Genomic DNA, 22,137 nt, shown 5'->3' on the forward strand with positions numbered 1-22,137 from the left:
CTGAAGTGTCACACCCAAGGTGAGCTTGCCCAGATGTCTATGGTTAGAAGAGGTTATGGGAGGGCCTGTTAATCCCTCCTTAAGAGGAGCCATTCATTTGGGTTCTACCAGTGGTAGAAGCGGACACAGCTGAGCAGAGCTGGTAGTGGTGTACAGGACAGGGTTCAGGACATTTGGGGTTATGAGTATCCATATATGTAATGTATCCGAGTATTCTAATTTGACTCCCGTTGTATATTTGAACGATGTTGGAGGCAAAAATCGTATTTTGATAGGGGAGAGTATAGCCCTTCCCTGAGGGACTACTATAAGGGGTTAATGGCCTTAAAGGGTTAACTGTGTGGGATCAGGCAGGATAACACCCCTCTCCCACCACATAGTGTGTAGAGTGACTTGGCAGGAAATAAGCCACTCCCACTTTATGCATTGTAACTAGTGATGTCCCCATCAGGGCATAAATAGCCTGACAGAAGGTTCTAGAGGTTAGGTTCCTCAGAGTAGCAATTAGAGGGTTTCACAAGGAAGTCATGTAAATAGGTTTCATTGTATAGATAAGTATATTAATGTCCTGTCCCTGATTGTTGTTTTGTAGTTGGGGAACGTGCCATGTCCAGTAAGCGTCCATAGTAATGGATGTAAATAGCTCTCTAGATTCTCCAAAAGGAAATATATGTCCCAATGGGGTTCTCCAAGTAGTGGCCCTGATGCATGGTTGAATCAATCAAATCGGGAGGTCCGCAGCCAACTCAAACCTAGTAAGCCTAGAAGAAGGTACACAATATTCATCACCGGGATACTGATCCCAATGAGAGAGAGCAGGGCTAATCCCAGAAGGGGCCCAGCTGGAGTATAACGGACGCTATGCAGGAGATTACCAATACAGCCAACATGAGAAGGAACAAGCTAAGTACCTCCCTAGAGTAAGAAGAGTGAGGGTTATCTAAGGAAGAAGCATTGATGTACAAACGCTGTAATGTCCCCAGTATGTGTGTAAAAGGAAGAATGTTTTATGCAAAGAGCATGATTGACGACTGTCAATAAAGCTCTTTGTTTGTACTATAAAAGTTCCTGCCGCCTGTCATAGTTCCATCTGCATATCTACACCCAGCCTGCACGTATCCAGCACCCTGACAAGGTCTGAGAGACAGAGCACAGCCATGTATATAGTCCCTCCGATGTGAACTCCTAAAGAGCCGGGCAAGGAGGGTTACATAACTAATTAAAATAAACACAGCAATAAGAGACTTTTCAAATACACACTTAGACATTGTGATGCAGCACGTGAGAAAGCCAGGGGTTTCACTTAACATGAATTGTTGCATTAATAGCAGTAAGTGCTTTGATTGAAGACTCATTTTAAGTTATTTGTTTAATAAATACTACACTATCAAGGATCTCATCTTCTCGATCTTTGAGCTCTTGACACTCTAAGCTGCAACATCTAAACCTTGGCTATCAGGCAAGGATGGCCAGGTTAATTTTATTAACGGAAGGAAAGTCCTAAGCGATCGCATATACATTACTGTTACTCACTGTAAAAGTTGACATGTATACGTGGAGAAGCTGATCCACGACTTCTCGAGAGAGAAGCGGTGTCATTGACTTCACATCAACTTCTGGGGCTAGATCCTTATTCCCCATCATTTCTGAGCTGCGAGGACAAAAAAAGTATTTTCGTACAGAGCTCCAGGGGTAATCATTGTGATCAAACATTATTGTCCAACAACTCAAGCAATATTTCCCGAATATTTATAGCAATTAGTAAAATCAGTTCTCAAAACCAATCAGCGCCGTGCAATTCTTGTTATAAATACGCCGTTTCACATGGTCGGTTACAGTCTAAAAACCAGAGTTATTGGCAGAGAGACGTAGAATGACTTCCATTGTGACAAGCTTTGGGCATTTTTGTTTTTTGTTGTATACATTTAGCCACGCCCACTAGCACTCCTTTTGACACTTATATGCATATATATATTATGTGGTAATGGTTGGGGGTTTCTCTGAGCTTGTTGGGAAACTGTGTATTTTGCTAACTGTGTGCATCTGGTCTCAGTTGCTTATGGGAGGGTAGTGGCCCCTCCCCCCCAAGGTTTAAGCTTGCCCCATCCCACTTTCCAAGTTGGCAGGTCAGTTTCATTTTGCCAGGTTACAACAGATCCAATGTGATCATTCTTCCTGTAATTATACAGGTAAATAAGAAGTTTAACCCAGGTGAGTGTTAGGACCTGCTTCGGTCATGCCTTGTAAGTGGCAGCAGGCTTAAGATGCTTTGGCCAAAGGGTTAAACTAAATGATCCTTTATACAAGAGATATTTGGGTATTGCACTGTGTATTTTTGTCACAATGGAAGTAACTTTGGGCATTTTTGTTTTTTTGTTGTATTAAATGAAAAGCAGCAATTTGAGACTGCTTAGTCAACACGAGGAACAGTATCTAGGAACGGTAAACCATGTGCAATATTGAAAAGGTAAGTTACCTAAAACCATGCCGAGTTGTACATATGGACCAGTTATGCTACAGCTTTCTAAATTAAGTATCAAATACTGAAAATAAACAAGGTAAATAATGTTGTGTGATCATCCTAGTGATGGGGGCAGAGAGAAAACATGTACCAAAACGATTGTGGTACATTACCTAACAGGTATGCAACACCCAATTCAAAAGCTACAGCAAAAACATTTGGCACTGCACTAGCAATATGGCTATTTATTCATCTGCATATCTGTAAAATGCAGATGTAGCCAGACTAACTCTAACTGATCGGCTGCCGTGGGGAGCCACAGAATCATGACCGTGGGATCACCCAGTAGAGGGAAATCTCTCCGTGGGGGGGGGTCCCATTTGGAAGAACGGACCCCCACCCCTCAGTCACCTTCTCTTCATGTGGCTCAGAGGGCACCTCTAAAGAGACCTTCACCAGTAAAATGCTTTAGTTCTGATGAAGGTCCCTTAAGGGACAGAAACAGACACCACAGCCACAATTTTTTTAAAACATAGAATGTTATTTTCTTCTTTTTTTTTTTTTATCAGGGCCTCCTTACCTTTTATATGTGTTTAAAACCCATGTGAGGAGGCTCACAATTTCATTAGCTTCCAATTCTTCCGATGCCAACTCCTGGATGCGATAGGACAGTGCTTGGTGGTACAAGTTCAGGAGCTTGCCAAATATGTCGTAATGTGGGGGAAAGCACTGCACCATCAGGTTTTTCACAACCAGCAGATCATCGAGCATGTATCTGCGGATGATTTCCAAATGGCGCACCAGCCACATTTTATCGGACTCCCTTGTGTCCGCTTGGCTTCCCTCGATTTTGGTCGCGACCGTTTTCTCCAGTACGTCAAACATTTTCTCCTTCCACTTCTTGGGCCTCCCAGGTGGGATAAAGCCTGTCTGCTTCTTCCTGTCCGTCATGCGGCGGTCAATCTTTTCCTCCCTCTCTATGATTCGGACCACTGAGACGAGCAAGGTGGGATCTCTGCGGACAGTGACTATGGATCTCTGTATGACCATCCACAGCTGCTTGGCCAACTCCTCCGACAGCTTCTGCACTTTCCCGAAGTAGTTCTGAATGAGGTTCATGTCGTGGGTATTTTTGCTGTCCATGCGGTACTGCTCATACATGAGGTCGTCCCGAGAGCACTCCAGGTCCATCAGCTTGCGGTGCGCTTGCAGAAGTTCCCCTTGGTCAATGAGATCTTGTGTCTCCCTGACTATTTCTGGCACTGAGAATATAAAAAGGGAAACATGCAAATATGACATGTATCCAGGTTATACTGCAGTGAGTGACTATATAGTAACAAAGTGCCGGAGAATGGAGTTTGCCGTTATTGCGGAGCACATTAGGCAGCATGTAAAAAGTACTCAGAGCAATTAAGGTTGAAACCACAATTGATTTCTAAAACTTACAATGAAAAGCATGGAGACGAGTCAGATGTTTTTAGTGAAGTAGAAAAGTCACACATTTTTCAGCCAGAACAGTTTAAACTACCTCACTTCCCTCCTATTTCTCTGTCACAGACCCAAGGATAAGCCCTTCAACCCAAGAGGTCCAAAAAAAAAAAAGTATTATCTTTATTCATTGGAACAATGAGGTGCCTGGCACTGCTTAGGAACAATGAGGTGCCTGGCACTGCTTCGGAACAATGAGTTGCCTGCCACTGCTTCGGAACAATGAGGAGCCTGGCACTGCTTCGGAACAATGAGGTGCCTGGCACTGCTTAGGAACAATGAGGTGCCTGGCACTGCTTCGGAACAATGAGGTGCCTGGCATTGCTTAGGAACAATGAGGTGCCTGGCACTGCTTCGGAACAATGAGTTGCCTGCCACTGCTTCGGAACAATGAGGAGCCTGGTACTGCTTCGGAACAATGAGGTGCCTGGCACTGCTTAGGAACAATGAGGTGCCTAGCACTGCTTAGGAACAATGAGGTGCCTGGCACTGCTTAGGAACAATGAGGTGCCTAGCACTGCTTAGGAACAATGAGGTGCCTAGCACTGCTTCGGAACAATGAGGTGCCTGGCACTGCTTAGGAACAATGAGGTGCCTGGCACTGCTTCGGAACAATGAGGTGCCTAGCACTGCTTCGGGAACAATGAGGTGCCTAGCACTGCTTCAGAACAATGAGGTGCCTAGTACTGCTTCGGAACAATGAGGTGCCTAGCACTGCTTCGGAACAATGAGGTGCCTGGCATTGCTTCGGAACAATGAGGTGCCTAGCACTGCTTCGTAACAATGAGGTGCCTAGCACTGCTTCGGAACAATGAGGTGCCTGGCACTGCTTAGAAACAATGACGTGCCTAGCACTGCTTCGGAACAATGAGGTGCCTAGCACTGCTTATGAACAATGAGGTGCCTGGCACTGCTTCGGAACAATGAGGTGCCTGGCACTGCTTCGGAACAATGAGGTGCCTGGCACTGCTTCGGAACAATGAGGTGCCTAGCACTGCTTCGGAACAATGAGGTGCCTGGCACTGCTTCGGAACAATGAGGTGCCTAGCACTGCTTCGGAACAATGAGGTGCCTGGCACTGCTTCGGAACAATGAGGTGCCTGGCACTGCTTCGGAACAATGAGGTGCCTTGCACTGCTTCGTAACAATGAGGTGCCTAGCACTGTTTAGAAACAATGAGGTGCCTGGCACTGCTTAGGAACAATGAGGTGCCTAGCACTGCTTCGGAACAATGAGGTGCCTAGCACTGCTTCGGAACAATGAGGTGCCTAGCACTGCTTCGGAACAATGAGGTGCCTAGCACTGCTTCGGAACAATGAGGTGCCTGGCACTGCTTAGGAACAATGAGGTGCCTGGCACTGCTTAGGAACAATGAGGTGCCTGGCACTGCTTCGGAACAATGAGGTGCCTAGCACGGCTAAGGAACAATGAGGTGCCTAGCACGGCTTAGGAACAATGAGGTGCCTAGCACTGCTTAGGAACAATGAGGTGCCTAGCACTGCTTCGGAACAATAAGGTGCCTGGCACTGCTTCGGAACAATGAGGTGCCTGGCACTGCTTAGGAACAATGAGGTGCCTGGCACTGCTTAGGAACAATGAGGTGCCTGGCACTGCTTAGGAACAATGAGGTGCCTGGCACTGCTTAGGAACAATGAGGTGCCTGGCACTGCTTAGGAACAATGAGGTGCCTGGCACTGCTTAGGAACAATGAGGTGCCTGGCACTGCTTAGGAACAATGAGGTGCCTGGCACTGCTTAGGAACAATGAGGTGCCTGGCACTGCTTCGGAACAATGAGGTGCCTGGCACTGCTTCGGAACAATGAGGTGCCTGGCACTGCTTCGGAACAATGAGGTGCCTGGCACTGCTTCGGAACAATGAGGTGCCTGGCACTGCTTCGGAACAATGAGGTGCCTGGCACTGCTTCGGAACAATGAGGTGCCTGGCACTGCATCGGAACAATGAGGTGCCTGGCACTGCTTAGGAACAATGAGGTGCCTGGCACTGCTTAGGAACAATGAGGTGCCTGGCACTGCTTCGGAACAATGAGGTGCCTGCCACTGCTTCGGAACAATGAGTTGCCTGCCACTGCTTCGGAAAAATGAGGTGCCTGGCACTGCTTCGGAACAATGAGGTGCCTGGCACTGCTTCGGAACAATGAGGTGCCTGGCACTGCTTAGGAACAATGAGGTGCCTAGCACTGCTTAGGAACAATGAGGTGCCTGGCACTGCTTCGGAACAATGAGGTGCCTGGCACTGCTTCGGAACAATGAGGTGCCTGGCACTGCTTCGGAACAATGAGGTGCCTGGCACTGCTTCGGAACAATGAGGTGCCTAGCACTGCTTCGGAACAATGAGGTGCCTAGCACTGCTTCGGAACAATGAGGTGCCTGGCACTGCTTAGGAACAATGAGGTGCCTGCCACTGCTTCGGAACAATGAGGTGCCTGGCACTGCTTAGGAACAATGAGGTGCCTGGCACTGCTTAGGAACAATGAGGTGCCTGGCACTGCTTAGGAACAATGAGGTGCCTGGCACTGCTTCGGAACAATGAGGTGCCTGGCACTGCTTAGGAACAATGAGGTGCCTGGCACTGCTTCGGAACAATGAGGTGCCTGGCACTGCTTCGGAACAATGAGGTGCCTGGCACTGCTTAGGAACAATGAGGTGCCTGGCACTGCTTCGGAACAATGAGGTGCCTGGCACTGCTTAGGAACAATGAGGTGCCTAGCACTGCTTCGGAACAATGAGGTGCCTGGCACTGCTTCGGAACAATGAGGTGCCTGGCACTGCTTAGAAACAATGGCCCTTTGCATCTAACGGAATATATTTGCATCTTTAAGCATTGCAAGGATATGGTCTCCCATCAACCTAATCCGACGTCAAAGGTCATAAGGTTTCTAATCATGGTTTTTATGATACAGATTTTGCAGACACAGTTTAGTCAGATTTAATAGACAAAAGACCTTATTCTGTAAGGTGTGATAAGCGCACATGATGTGCTGTCGCAGGAAATTCCCTATTAAAGTCAAGGGGGCAATAGTACAGGGGTAGCTCATGAGGCCCAAGGGTCGCATGTGGCCCTTTAGTACTTCATGTGCTTCTACCTTGAAGGGAGAAAATAAAATCAGGGGGCTCTGACTGCAGACATAGCCATAGAGACATGGAACAGAAGCCAGAGCGTCCCCTAACCAGATCCTCTCCTGAGATCCTCATGTGTCACACCCTCTTCTCCCCCCCCCCTCATGCATCACACCCTTTCCCTCCTCCCCACGTGTCACCTCCTTCCCCCCCCCCCCCCGCATCCATGTTTCCCCTCTCCATGTGTCATACCCTCTTCCCCCCTGTCCCGTCCCTCCCACTTGTACTCTGTGTCAGGTAATACCCTATGTCAGTGCATAGTGCCATCAGGTTACTTCCTGTGTCAGTGCATAGTGCCATCAGGTTACTTCCTGTGTCAGTGTATAGTGCCATCAGGTTACGTCCTGTGTCAGTGCATAGTGCCGTCAGGTTATGTCCTGTGTCAGTGCATAGTGCCGTCAGGTTACGTCCTGTGTCAGTGCATAGTGCCGTCAGGTTATGTCCTGTGTCAGTGCATAGTGCCATCAGGTTACGTCCTGTGTCAGTGCATAGTGCCGTCATGTTACGTCCTGTGTCAGTGTATAGTGCCGTCAGGTTAAACCCTGTGTCAGTGCATAGTGCCGTCAGGTTAAACCCTGTGTCAGTGCATAGTGCCATCAGGTTACGTCCTGTGTCAGTGCATAGTGCCGTCAGGTTACGTCCTGTGTCAGTGTATAGTGCCGTCAGGTTACGTCCTGTGTCAGTGCATAGTGCCGTCAGGTTACGTCCTGTGTCAGTGCATAGTGCCGTCAGGTTACGTCCTGTGTCAGTGCATAGTGCTTTCAGGTTACGTCCTGTGTCAGTGCATAGTGCCGTCAGGTTACGTCCTGTGTCAGTGCATAGTGCCGTCAGGTTACGTCCTGTGTCAGTGTATAGTGCCGTCAGGTTACGTCCTGTGTCAGTGTATAGTGCCGTCAGGTTACGTCCTGTGTCAGTGCATAGTGCCGTCAGGTTACGTCCTGTGTCAGTGCATAGTGCTGTCATGTTACGTCCTGTGTCAGTGCATAGTGCCGTCAGGTTACGTCCTGTGTCAGTGCATAGTGCCGTCAGGTTACGTCCTGTGTCAGTGCATAGTGCCGTCAGGTTACGTCCTGTGTCAGTGTATAGTACCGTCAGGTTAAACCCTGTGTCAGTGCATAGTGCCGTCAGGTTAAACCCTGTGTCAGTGCATAGTGCCGTCAGGTTAAGTCCAGTGTCAGTGCATAGTGCCGTCAGGTTACGTCCTGTGTCAGTGCATAGTGCCGTCAGGTTACGTCCTGTGTCAGTGCATAGTGCCGTCAGGTTACGTCCTGTGTCAGTGCATAGTGCCGTCAGGTTACGTCCAGTGTCAGTGCATAGTGCCGTCAGGTTACGTCCTGTGCCAGTGCATAGTGCCGTCATGTTACGTCCTGTGTCAGTGCATAGTGCCGTCAGGTTACGTCCTGTGCCAGTGCATAGTGCCGTCAGGTTACGTCCTGTGTCAGTGCATAGTGCCGTCAGGTTACGTCCTGTGTCCGTGTATAGTGCCGTCAGGTTACGTCCTGTGTCAGTGCATAGTGCCGTCAGGTTACGTCCTGTGTCAGTGCATAGTGCCGTCAGGTTACGTCCTGTGTCAGTGTATAGTGCCGTCAGGTTACGTCCTGTGTCAGTGCATAGTGCCGTCAGGTTACGTCCTGTGTCAGTGCATAGTGCCATCAGGTTAAACCCTGTGTCAGTGCATAGTGCCGTCAGGTTAAACCCTGTGTCAGTGCATAGTGCCGTCATGTTACGTCCTGTGCCAGTGCATAGTGCCGTCATGTTACGTCCTGTGTCAGTGGATAGTGCCGTCAGGTTACGTCCTGTGTCAGTGTATAGTGCCGTCAGGTTACGTCCTGTGTCAGTGCATAGTGCCGTCAGGTTACGTCCTGTGTCAGTGCATAGTGCCGTCAGGTTACGTCCTGTGTCAGTGCATAGTGCCGTCATGTTACGTCCTGTGTCAGTGCATAGTGCCGTCAGGATACGTCCTGTGTCAGTGCATAGTGCCGTCAGGTTACGTCCTGTGTCAGTGCATAGTGCCGTCAGGTTATGCTCTGTGTCAGTGCATAGTGCCGTCAGGTTACGTCCAGTGTCAGTGCATAGTTCCGTCAGGTTACGTCCTGTGTCAGTGCATAGTGCCGTCAGGTTACGTCCTGTGTCAGTGCATAGTTCCGTCAGGTTACGTCCTGTGTCAGTGTATAGTGCCATCAGGTTACGTCCTGTGTCAGTGCATAGTGCCGTCAGGTTACGTCCTGTGTCAGTGCATAGTGCCGTCAGGTTACGTCCTGTGTCAGTGCATAGTTCCGTCAGGTTACGTCCTGTGTCAGTGCATAGTGCCGTCAGGTTAAACCCTGTGTCAGTGCATAGTGCCGTCATGTTACGTCCTGTGTCCGTGCATAGTGCCGGCAGGTTACGTCCTGTGTCAGTACATAGTGCCGTCAGGTTACGTCCAGTGTCAGTGCATAGTGCCGTCAGGTTACGTCCTGTGTCAGTGCATAGTGCCGTCAGGTTACGTCCAGTGTCAGTGCATAGTGCCGTCAGGTTACGTCCTGTGTCAGTGCATAGTGCCGTCAGGTTACGTCCTGTGTCAGTGCATAGTGCTGTCAGGTTACGTCCTGTGTCAGTGCATAGTGCCGTCAGGTTACGTCCTGTGTCAGTGCATAGTGCCATCAGGTTATGTCCTGTGTCAGTGCATAGTGCCGTCAGGTTACGTCCTGTGCCAGTGCATAGTGCCGTCAGGTTACGTCCTGTGTCAGTGCATAGTGCCGTCAGGTTACGTCCTGTGTCAGTGCATAGTGCCGTCATGTTACGTCCTGTGTCAGTGTATAGTGCCGTCAGGTTACGTCCTGTGTCAGTGCATAGTGCCATCAGGTTAAACCCTGTGTCAGTGCATAGTGCCGTCAGGTTAAACCCTGTGTCAGTGCATAGTGCCGTCATGTTACGTCCTGTGCCAGTGCATAGTGCCGTCATGTTACGTCCTGTGTCAGTGGATAGTGCCGTCAGGTTACGTCCTGTGTCAGTGTATAGTGCCGTCAGGTTACGTCCTGTGTCAGTGCATAGTGCCATCAGGTTAAACCCTGTGTCAGTGCATAGTGCCGTCAGGTTAAACCCTGTGTCAGTGCATAGTGCCGTCATGTTACGTCCTGTGCCAGTGCATAGTGCCGTCATGTTACGTCCTGTGTCAGTGGATAGTGCCGTCAGGTTACGTCCTGTGTCAGTGTATAGTGCCGTCAGGTTACGTCCTGTGTCAGTGCATAGTGCCGTCAGGTTACGTCCTGTGTCAGTGCATAGTGCCGTCAGGATACGTCCTGTGTCAGTGCATAGTGCCGTCAGGTTACGTCCTGTGTCAGTGCATAGTGCCGTCAGGTTACGTCCTGTGTCAGTGCATAGTGCCGTCAGGTTACGTCCTGTGTCAGTGCATAGTGCCGTCAGGTTACGTCCTGTGTCAGTGCATAGTGCCGTCAGGTTAAACCCTGTGTCAGTGCATAGTGCCGTCATGTTACGTCCTGTGTCCGTGCATAGTGCCGGCAGGTTACGTCCTGTGTCAGTGCATAGTGCCGTCAGGTTACGTCCAGTGTCAGTGCATAGTGCCGTCAGGTTACGTCCTGTGTCAGTGCATAGTGCCGTCAGGTTACGTCCAGTGTCAGTGGATAGTGCCGTCAGGTTACGTCCTGTGTCAGTGCATAGTGCTGTCAGGTTACGTCCTGTGTCAGTGCATAGTGCCGTCAGGTTACGTCCTGTGTCAGTGCATAGTGCCGTCAGGTTACGTCCTGTGTCAGTGCATAGTGCCGTCAGGTTACGTCCTGTGTCAGTGCATAGTGCCGTCAGGTTAAACCCTGTGTCAGTGCATAGTGCCGTCAGGTTACGTCCTGTGTCAGTGCATAGTGCCGTCAGGTTACGTCCTGTGTCAGTGCATAGTGCCGTCAGGTTACGTCCTGTGTCAGTGCATAGTGCCGTCAGGTTACGTCCTGTGTCAGTGCATAGTGCCGTCAGGTTACGTCCTGTGTCAGTGCATAGTGCCGTCAGGTTACGTCCTGTGTCAGTGCATAGTGCCGTCAGGTTACGTCCTGTGTCAGTGCATAGTGCCGTCAGGTTACGTCCTGTGTCAGTGCATAGTGCCGTCAGGTTACGTCCTGTGTCAGTGCATAGTGCCGTCAGGTTAAACCCTGTGTCAGTGGATAGTGCCGTCATATTACGTCCTGTGTCAGTGTATAGTGCCGTCAGGTTACGTCCTGTGTCAGTGCATAGTGCCGTCAGGTTACGTCCTGTGTCAGTGCATAGTGCCGTCAGGTTACGTCCTGTGTCAGTGCATAGTGCCGTCAGGTTACGTCCTGTGTCAGTGCATAGTGCCGTCAGGTTACGTCCTGTGTCAGTGCATAGTGCCGTCAGGTTACGTCCTGTGTCAGTGCATAGTGCCGTCAGGTTACGTCCTGTGTCAGTGCATAGTGCCGTCAGGTTACGTCCTGTGTCAGTGCATAGTGCCGTCAGGTTACGTCCTGTGTCAGTGCATAGTGCCGTCAGGTTACGTCCTGTGTCAGTGCATAGTGCCGTCAGGTTACGTCCTGTGTCAGTGCATAGTGCCGTCAGGTTACGTCCTGTGTCAGTGCATAGTGCCATCAGGTTAAACCCTGTGTCAGTGCATAGTGCCGTCAGGTTACGTCCTGTGTCAGTGCATAGTGCCGTCAGGTTAAACCCTGTGTCAGTGCATAGTGCCGTCATGTTACGTCCTGTGTCCGTGCATAGTGCCGGCAGGTTACGTCCTGTGTCAGTGCATAGTGCCGTCAGGTTACGTCCAGTGTCAGTGCATAGTGCCGTCAGGTTACGTCCTGTGTCAGTGCATAGTGCCGTCAGGTTACGTCCAGTGTCAGTGGATAGTGCCGTCAGGTTACGTCCTGTGTCAGTGCATAGTGCTGTCAGGTTACGTCCTGTGTCAGTGCATAGTGCCGTCAGGTTACGTCCTGTGTCAGTGCATAGTGCCGTCAGGTTACGTCCTGTGTCAGTGCATAGTGCCGTCAGGTTACGTCCTGTGTCAGTGCATAGTGCCGTCAGGTTAAACCCTGTGTCAGTGCATAGTGCCGTCAGGTTACGTCCTGTGTCAGTGCATAGTGCCGTCAGGTTACGTCCTGTGTCAGTGCATAGTGCCGTCAGGTTACGTCCTGTGTCAGTGCATAGTGCCGTCAGGTTACGTCCTGTGTCAGTGCATAGTGCCGTCAGGTTACGTCCTGTGTCAGTGCATAGTGCCGTCAGGTTACGTCCTGTGTCAGTGCATAGTGCCGTCAGGTTACGTCCTGTGTCAGTGCATAGTGCCGTCAGGTTACGTCCTGTGTCAGTGCATAGTGCCGTCAGGTTACGTCCTGTGTCAGTGCATAGTGCCGTCAGGTTACGTCCTGTGTCAGTGCATAGTGCCGTCAGGTTACGTCCTGTGTCAGTGCATAGTGCCGTCAGGTTACGTCCTGTGTCAGTGCATAGTGCCGTCAGGTTACGTCCTGTGTCAGTGCATAGTGCCGTCAGGTTACGTCCTGTGTCAGTGCATAGTGCCATCAGGTTAAACCCTGTGTCAGTGCATAGTGCCGTCAGGTTACGTCCTGTGTCAGTGCATAGTGCCGTCAGGTTAAACCCTGTGTCAGTGCATAGTGCCGTCATGTTACGTCCTGTGTCCGTGCATAGTGCCGGCAGGTTACGTCCTGTGTCAGTGCATAGTGCCGTCAGGTTACGTCCAGTGTCAGTGCATAGTGCCGTCAGGTTACGTCCTGTGTCAGTGCATAGTGCCGTCAGGTTACGTCCAGTGTCAGTGGATAGTGCCGTCAGGTTACGTCCTGTGTCAGTGCATAGTGCTGTCAGGTTACGTCCTGTGTCAGTGCATAGTGCCGTCAGGTTACGTCCTGTGTCAGTGCATAGTGCCGTCAGGTTACGTCCTGTGTCAGTGCATAGTGCCGTCAGGTTACGTCCTGTGTCAGTGCATAGTGCCGTCAGGTTAAACCCTGTGTCAGTGCATAGTGCCGTCAGGTTACGTCCTGTGTCAGTGCATAGTGCCGTCAGGTTACGTCCTGTGTCAGTGCATAGTGCCGTCAGGTTACGTCCTGTGTCAGTGCATAGTGCCGTCAGGTTACGTCCTGTGTCAGTGCATAGTGCCGTCAGGTTACGTCCTGTGTCAGTGCATAGTGCCGTCAGGTTACGTCCTGTGTCAGTGCATAGTGCCGTCAGGTTAAACCCTGTGTCAGTGCATAGTGCCGTCAGGTTACGTCCTGTGTCAGTGCATAGTGCCGTCAGGTTACGTCCTGTGTCAGTGCATAGTGCCGTCAGGTTACGTCCTGTGTCAGTGCATAGTGCCGTCAGGTTACGTCCTGTGTCAGTGCATAGTGCCGTCAGGTTAAACCCTGTGTCAGTGCATAGTGCCGTCAGGTTACGTCCTGTGTCAGTGCATAGTGCCGTCAGGTTACGTCCTGTGTCAGTGCATAGTGCCGTCAGGTTACGTCCTGTGTCAGTGCATAGTGCCGTCAGGTTACGTCCTGTGTCAGTGCATAGTGCCGTCAGGTTACGTCCTGTGTCAGTGCATAGTGCCGTCAGGTTACGTCCTGTGTCAGTGCATAGTGCCGTCAGGTTACGTCCTGTGTCAGTGCATAGTGCCGTCAGGTTAAACCCTGTGTCAGTGGATAGTGCCGTCATATTACGTCCTGTGTCAGTGCATAGTGCCGTCAGGTTACGTCCTGTGTCAGTGCATAGTGCCGTCAGGTTACGTCCTGTGTCAGTGCATAGTGCCGTCAGGTTACGTCCTGTGTCAGTGCATAGTGCCGTCAGGTTACGTCCTGTGTCAGTGCATAGTGCCGTCAGGTTAAACCCTGTGTCAGTGGATAGTGCCGTCATATTACGTCCTGTGTCAGTGTATAGTGCCGTCAGGTTACGTCCTGTGTCAGTGCATAGTGCCGTCAGGTTACGTCCTGTGTCAGTGCATAGTGCTTTCAGGTTAAACCCTGTGTCAGTGCATAGTGCCGTCAGGTTACGTCCTGTGTCAGTGCATAGTGCCGTCATGTTACGTCCTGTGTCAGTGCATAGTGCCGTCATGTTACGTCCTGTGTCAGTGCATAGTGCCATCAGGTTACGTCCTGTGCCAGTGCATAGTGCCGTCAGGTTACGTCCTGTGTCAGTGCATAGTGCCGTCAGGTTACGTCCTGTGTCAGTGCATAGTGCCGTCAGGTTAAACCCTGTGTCAGTGCATAGTGCTGTCAGGTTACGTCCTGTGTCAGTGTATAGTGCCGTCAGGTTACGTCCTGTGTCAGTGCATAGTGCCGTCAGGTTATGCTCTGTGTCAGTGTATAGTGCCGTCAGGTTATGCTCTGTGTCAGTGTATAGTGCCGTCAGGTTACGTCCTGTGTCAGTGCATAGTGCCGTCAGGTTACGTCCTGTGTCAGTGCATAGTGCCATCAGGTTACGTCCTGTGTCAGTGCATAGTGCCATCAGGTTACGTCCTGTGTCAGTGCATAGTGCCGTCAGGTTACGTCCTGTGTCAGTGCATAGTGCCATCAGGTTACGTCCTGTGTCAGTGCATAGTGCCGTCAGGTTACGTCCTGTGTCAGTGCATAGTGCCGTCAGGTTACGTCCTGTGTCAGTGCATAGTGCCGTCAAGTTATACTCTGCACTATGCACTGCATATAACCTGACGGCACTACACACTGACACAGTCAGGTTATGCTCAGTGTCCGTGTATACATGTATTCATTTGAATTTTCTCTTATTGTGGCCCTTTAACAATGAGACAGGTAAATTCTGGCTCATCTCCCAGTCGGGTTGGCCACCCCTGCGATAGCACATCATCTCTGCTTATCACACCTCACAGAATAAGGGCCTAAGTGAGTACTTCAGTAGCATACCACAAAATATCATTTGAAGACAAGCCTGTTGTAGCTATACCTTTTCCAGGTGAAGCACAACGCGTAATTGAGCCAACACATCTACCAAAGTCGAATTCATTGACGCCAAGAAACAAAAGTCAGAGACACAAACTATATTACAACCCAACATATAACACCTCCCCTAAATTCAATTATAACTACTCTCAAAATGATTGCAAAAGATGCTACCTCGACGCAGAGCACTTTCACACAACGATAGCAAAAGAATTTGCTTGTGTCAGCTTCATCATAAAAGCAAAGATGCCTATTCATGCACAGCCCCCATAAATGTTGTTTTAAATGCCATTTTCCATACAATTGTTATCGTCCCTACGTGAATCTTTTGCTTCCCCTACAACAAGATACACAGAGATCAAAACGTCCTCCCTTGGGAGAATGGCCACTCATTGACCCTACATGCAATATTGTTGCTTCCGGTTGAATTACCTGAGAAGATGTTTTTAAGGTTCTCTACAGCAGCTGCCAGCTGGCTGTGCTGAACCACTGCATCTTTAACGTCCTTCAGGCTCTCTATGGTATTGATGCTCTGCCTCCAGTCCTTGCTGACATCTGCCAGAGACTGCTGGATGTCTTTTACATCGTTCAGTGCGTTGTGAAGTTGGTTTAAGCCAGTCCGTACCCCATCCAACTGCGACTGGATGGCTGCCTAAATATAAAAAATAATGAGGGCTTAGAAAGTACAGGACGAATGCGCCCCGCGCACAGTACAGGACGAATGCGCCCCGCGCACAGCACATGACGAATGCGCAGTGAAGGAGGTTACAGCGCAGTGAAGGAGGTTACAGCGCAGTGAAGGAGGTTACAGCGCAGTGAAGGAGGTTACAGCGCAGTGAAGGAGGTTACAGCGCAGTGAAGGAGGTTACAGCGCAGTGAAGGAGGTTACAGCGCAGTGAAGGAGGTTACAGCGCAGTGAAGGAGGTTACAGCGCAGTGAAGGAGGTTACAGCGCAGTGAAGGAGGTTACAGCGCAGTGAAGGAGGTTACAGCGCAGTGAAGGAGGTTACAGCGCAGTGAAGGAGGTTACAGCGCAGTGAAGGAGGTTACAGCCCAGTGAAGGAGGTTACAGCGCAGTGAAGGAGGTTACAGCGCAGTGAAGGAGGTTACAGCGCAGTGAAGGAGGTTACAGCCCAGTGAAGGAGGTTACAGCGCAGTGAAGGAGGATACAGCGCAGTGAAGGAGGTTACAGCCCAGTGAAGGAGGTTACAGCCCAGTGAAGGAGGTTACAGCGCAGTGAAGGAGGTTACAGCGCAGTGAAGGAGGTTACAGCCCAGTGAAGGAGGTTACAACCCAGTGAAGGAGGTTACAGCGCAGTGAAGGAGGTTATAGCGCAGTGAAGGAGGATACAGCGCAGTGAAGGAGGTTACAGCCCAGTGAAGGAGGTTACAGCCCATTGAAGGAGGTTACAGCGCAGTGAAGGAGGTTACAGCGCAGTGAAGGAGGTTACAGCCCAGTGAAGGAGGTTACAACCCAGTGAAGGAGGTTACAGCGCAGTGAAGGAGGTTACAGCGCAGTGAAGGAGGTTACAGCCCAGTGAAGGAGGTTACAGCCCAGTGAAGGAGGTTACAGCCCAGTGAAGGAGGTTACTGCACAGTGAAGGAGGTTACAGCGCAGTGAAGGAGGTTACAGCGCAGTGAAGGAGGTTACAGCGCAGTGAAGGAGGTTACAGCGCAGTGAAGGAGGTTACAGCGCAGTGAAGGAGGTTACAGCGCAGTGAAGGAGGTTACAGCGCAGTGAAGGAGGTTACAGTGCAGTGAAGGAGGTTGGAGGTTACAGCGCAGTGAAGGAGGTTACAGCGCAGTGAAGGAGGTTACAGCCCAGTGAAGGAGGTTACAGCCCAGTGAAGGAGGTTACAGCCCAGTGAAGGAGGTTACAGCGCAGTGAAGGAGGTTACAGCGCAGTGAAGGAGGTTACAGCGCAGTGAAGGAGGTTACAGCGCATTGAAGGAGGTTACAGCGCAGTGAAGAAGGTTACAGCGCAGTGAAGGAGGTTACTGCGCAGTGAAGGAGGTTACAGCCCAGTGAAGGAGGTTACTGCACAGTGAAGGAGGTTACAGCGCAGTGAAGGAGGTTACAGCGCAGTGAAGGAGGTTACAGCGCAGTGAAGGAGGTTACAGCGCAGTGAAGGAGGTTACAGCGCAGTGAAGGAGGTTACAGTGCAGTGAAGGAGGTTGGAGGTTACAGCGCAGTGAAGGAGGTTACAGCGCAGTGAAGGAGGTTACAGCGCAGTGAAGGAGGTTACAGCCCAGTGAAGGAGGTTACAGCCCAGTGAAGGAGGTTACAGCCCAGTGAAGGAGGTTACAGCGCAGTGAAGGAGGTTACAGCGCAGTGAAGGAGGTTACAGCGCAGTGAAGGAGGTTACAGCGCAGTGAAGGAGGTTACAGCGCAGTGAAGAAGGTTACAGCGCAGTGAAGGAGGTTACTGCGCAGTGAAGGAGGTTACAGCCCAGTGAAGGAGGTTACAGCCCAGTGAAGGAGGTTACAGCCCAGTGAAGGAGGTTACAGCCCAGTGAAGGAGGTTACAGCGCAGCGCAGTGAAGGAGGTTACAGCCCAGTGAAGGAGGTTACAGCCCAGTGAAGGAGGTTACAGACCAGTGAAGGAGGTTACAGCCCAGTGAAGGAGGTTACAGCGCAGTGAAGGAGGTTACAGCGCAGTGAAGGAGGTTACAGCGCAGTGAAGGAGGTTACAGCGCAGTGAAGGAGGTTACAGCGCAGTGAAGGAGGTTACAGCCCAGTGAAGGAGGTTACAGCGCAGTGAAGGCGGTTACAGCGCAATGAAGGAGGTTACAGCGCAGTGAAGGAGGTTACAGCTCAGTGAAGGAGGTTACAGCGCAGTGAAGGAGGTTACAGCGCAGTGAAGTCGGTTACCGCCCAGTGAAGGAGGTTACAGCGCAGTGAAGGAGGTTACAGCGCAGTGAAGGAGGTTACAGCGCAGTGAAGGAGGTTACAGCGCAGTGAAGGAGGTTACAGCGCAGTGAAGGAGGTTACAGCGCAGTGAAGGAGGTTACAGCGCAGTGAAGGAGGTTACAGCGCAGTGAAGGAGGTTACAGCGCAGTGAAGGAGGTTACAGCGCATTGAAGTAGGTTACAGCCCAGTGAAGGAGGTTACAGCCCAGTAAAGGAGGTTACAGCGCAGTGAAGGAGGTTACAGCCCAGTGAAGGAGGTTACAGCCCAGTGAAGGAGGTTACAGCGCAGTGAAGGAGGTCACAGCGCAGTGAAGGAGGTCACAGCGCAGTGAAGGAGGTCACAGCGCAGTGAAGGAGGTCACAGCGCAGTGAAGGAGGTCACAGCGCAGTGAAGGAGGTCACAGCGCAGTGAAGGAGGTTACAGCGCAGTGAAGGAGGTTACAGCGCAGTGAAGGAGGATACAGCGCAGTGAAGGCGGTTACAGCGCAGTGAAGGAGGTTACTGCGCAGTGAAGGAGGTTACAGCGCAGTGAAGGAGGTTACAGCGCAGTGAAGGAGGTTACAGCGCAGTGAAGGAGGTTACAGCGCAGTGAAGGAGGTTACAGCGCAGTGAAGGAGGTTACAGCGCAGTGAAGGAGGTTACAGCGCAGTGAAGGAGGTTACAGCGCAGTGAAGGAGGTTACAGCGCAGTGAAGGAGGTTACAGCGCAGTGAAGGAGGTTACAGCGCAGTGAAGGAGGTTACAGCGCAGTGAAGGAGGTTACAGCGCATTGAAGTAGGTTACAGCCCAGTGAAGGAGGTTACAGCCCAGTAAAGGAGGTTACAGCGCAGAGAAGGAGGTTACAGCGCAGTGAAGGAGGTTACAGCCCAGTAAAGGAGGTTACAGCGCAGTGAAGGAGGTCACAGCGCAGTGAAGGAGGTCACAGCGCAGTGAAGGAGGTCACAGCGCAGTGAAGGAGGTCACAGCGCAGTGAAGGAGGTCACAGCGCAGTGAAGGAGGTCACAGCGCAGTGAAGGAGGTCACAGCGCAGTGAAAGAGGTCACAGCGCAGTGAAGGAGGTTACAGCGCAGTGAAGGAGGTTACAGCGCAGTGAAGGAGGTTACAGCGCAGTGAAGGAGGATACAGCGCAGTGAAGGCGGTTACAGCGCAGTGAAGGAGGTTACTGCGCAGTGAAGGAGGTTACAGCGCAGTGAAGGAGGTTACAGCGCAGTGAAGGAGGTTACAGCGCAGAGAAGGAGGTTACAGCCCAGTGAAGGAGGTTACAGCCCAGTGAAGGAGGTTACAGCCCAGTGAAAGAGGTTACAGCGCAGTGAAGGAGGTTACAGCGCAGTGAAGGAGGTTACAGCGCAGTGAAGGAGGTTACAGCGCAGTGAAGGAGGATACAGCGCAGTGAAGGCGGTTACAGCGCAGTGAAGGAGGTTACTGCGCAGTGAAGGAGGTTACAGCGCAGTGAAGGAGGTTACAGCGCAGTGAAGGAGGTTACAGCGCAGAGAAGGAGGTTACAGCCCAGTGAAGGCGGTTACAGCCCAGTGAAGGAGGTTACAGCCCAGTGAAAGAGGTTACAGCGCAGTGAAGGAGGTTACAGCGCAGTGAAGGAGGTTACAGCGCAGTGAAGGAGGTTACAGCGCAGTGAAGGAGGTTACAGCGCAGTGAAGGAGGTTACAGCGCAGTGAAGGAGGTAACAGCGCAGTGAAGGAGGTTACAGCGCAGTGAAGGAGGTTACAGCGCAGTGAAGGAGGTTACAGCGCAGTGAAGGAGGTTACAGCGCAGTGAAGGAGGTTACAGCGCAGTGAAGGAGGTTACAGCGCAGTGAAGGAGGTTACAGCGCAGTGAAGGAGGTTACAGCGCAGTGAAGGAGGTTACAGCCCAGTGAAGGAGGTTACAGCCCAGTGAAGGAGGTTACAGCGCAGTGAAGGAGGTTACAGCGCAGTGAAAGAGGTTACAGCCCAGTGAAGGAGGTTACAGCGCAGTGAAGGAGGTTACAGCGCAGTGAAGGAGGTTACAGCGCAGTGAAGGAGGTTACAGCGCAGTGAAGGAGGTTACAGCGCAGTGAAGAAGGTTACAGCGCAGTGAAGGAGGTTACAGCGCAGTGAAGGAGGTTACAGCGCAGTGAAGGAGGTTACAGCGCAGTGAAGGAGGTTACAGCGCAGTGAAGGAGGTAACAGCGCAGTGAAGGAGGTTACAGCGCAGTGAAGGAGGTTACAGCCCAGTGAAGGAGGTTACAGCGCAGTAAAGGAGGTTACAGCCCAGTGAAGGAGGTTACAGCCCAGTGAAGGAGGTTACAGCGCAGTGAAGGAGGTTACAGCCCAGTGAAGGAGGTTACAGCGCAGTGAAGGAGGTTGGAGGTTACAGCGCAGTGAAGGAGGTTACAGCGCAGTGAAGGAGGTTACAGATCAGTGAAGGAGGTTACAGCGCAGTGAAGGAGGTTACAGCCCAGTGAAGGAGGTTACAGCCCAGTGAAGGAGGTTACAGCGCAGTGAAGGACGTTGGAGTTTACAGCGCAGTGAAGGAGGTTACAGCTCAGTGAAGGAGGTTACAGCGCAGTGAAGGAGGTTACAGCGCAGTGAAGGAGGTTACAGCGCAGTGAAGGAGGTTACAGCGCAGTGAAGGAGGTTACAGCGCAGTGAAGGAGGTTACAGCGCAGAGAAGGAGGTTACAGCGCAGTGAAGGAGGTTACAGCCCAGTGAAGGAGGTTACAGCCCAGTGAAGGAGGTTACAGCGCAGTGAAGGAGGTTACAGCGCAGTGAAGGAGGTTACAGCCCAGTGAAGGAGGTTACAGCGCAGTGAAGGAGGTTACAGCGCAGTGAAGGAGGTTACAGCGCAGTGAAGGTTACAGCGCAGTGAAGGAGGTTACAGCGCAGTGAAGGAGGTTACAGCGCAGTGAAGGAGGTTACAGCGCAGTGAAGGAGGTTACAGCGCAGTGAAGGAGGTTACAGCGCAGTGAAGGAGGTTACAGCGCAGTGAAGGAGGTTACAGCGCAGTGAAGGAGGTTACAGCGCAGTGAAGGCGGTTACAGCGCAGTGAAGGCGGTTACAGCGCAGTGAAGGAGGTTACAGCGCAGTGAAGGAGGTTACAGCGCAGTGAAGGAGGTTACAGCGCAGTGAAGGAGGTTACAGCGCAGAGAAGGAGGTTACAGCCCAGTGAAGGAGGTTACAGCCCAGTGAAGGAGGTTACAGCGCAGTGAAGGAGGTTACAGCCCAGTGAAGGAGGTTACAGCGCAGTGAAGGACGTTGGAGGTTACAGCGCAGTGAAGGAGGTTACAGCGCAGTGAAGGAGGTTACAGCGCAGTGAAGGAGGTTACAGCGCAGTGAAGGAGGTTACAGCGCAGTGAAGGAGGTTACAGCGCAGAGAAGGAGGTTACAGCGCAGTGAAGGAGGTTACAGCCCAGTGAAGGAGGTTACAGCCCAGTGAAGGAGGTTACAGCGCAGTGAAGGAGGTTACAGCGCAGTGAAGGAGGTTACAGCCCAGTGAAGGAGGTTACAGCGCAGTGAAGGAGGTTACAGCGCAGTGAAGGAGGTTACAGCGCAGTGAAGGAGGTTACAGCGCAGAGAAGGAGGTTACAGCCCAGTGAAGAAGGTTACAGCCCAGTGAAGGAGGTTACAGCGCAGTGAAGGAGGTTACAGCCCAGTGAAGGAGGTTACAGCGCAGTGAAGGACGTTGGAGGTTACAGCGCAGTGAAGGAGGTTACAGCGCAGTGAAGGAGGTTACAGCGCAGTGAAGGAGGTTACAGCGCAGTGAAGGAGGTTACAGCGCAGTGAAGGAGGTTACAGCGCAGAGAAGGAGGTTACAGCGCAGTGAAGGAGGTTACAGCCCAGTGAAGGAGGTTACAGCCCAGTGAAGGAGGTTACAGCGCAGTGAAGGAGGTTACAGCGCAGTGAAGGAGGTTACAGCCCAGTGAAGGAGGTTACAGCGCAGTGAAGGAGGTTACAGCGCAGTGAAGGAGGTTACAGCGCAGTGAAGGAGGTTACAGCGCAGTGAAGGAGGTTACAGCGCAGTGAAGGAGGTTACAGCGCAGTGAAGGAGGTTACAGCGCAGTGAAGGAGGTTACAGCGCAGTGAAGGAGGTTACAGCGCAGTGAAGGAGGTTACAGCGCAGTGAAGGAGGTTACAGCGCAGTGAAGGAGGTTACAGCGCAGTGAAGGCGGTTACAGCGCAGTGAAGGCGGTTACAGCGCAGTGAAGGAGGTTACAGCGCAGTGAAGGAGGTTACAGCGCAGTGAAGGAGGTTACAGCGCAGTGAAGGAGGTTACAGCGCAGTGAAGGAGGTTAC

General features: G+C 51.5%; 1 protein-coding gene across 2 annotated transcripts in view; it reads right to left on the minus strand.

Annotated features, from left to right (window-relative positions):
• The window catches only part of EXOC3 (exocyst complex component 3), a 72,342-nt gene that overhangs the window by 43,042 nt on the left and 7,163 nt on the right, over positions 1 to 22,137 (minus strand). For both annotated transcript variants that reach the window (XM_075586035.1, XM_075586036.1), the window contains exons 3-5: positions 15,397 to 15,616; positions 3,042 to 3,723; positions 1,534 to 1,651 (exon numbers count right to left, since the gene is read on the minus strand). In XM_075586035.1, coding sequence (XP_075442150.1) covers positions 1,534 to 1,651; positions 3,042 to 3,723; positions 15,397 to 15,616 — 1,020 coding nt within the window. The remainder of the gene's footprint in view (positions 1 to 1,533; positions 1,652 to 3,041; positions 3,724 to 15,396; positions 15,617 to 22,137) is intronic.

Source organism: Ascaphus truei, chromosome 2 (genome assembly GCF_040206685.1).
Source record: "Ascaphus truei isolate aAscTru1 chromosome 2, aAscTru1.hap1, whole genome shotgun sequence".
Lineage (NCBI taxonomy): Eukaryota > Metazoa > Chordata > Amphibia > Anura > Ascaphidae > Ascaphus > Ascaphus truei.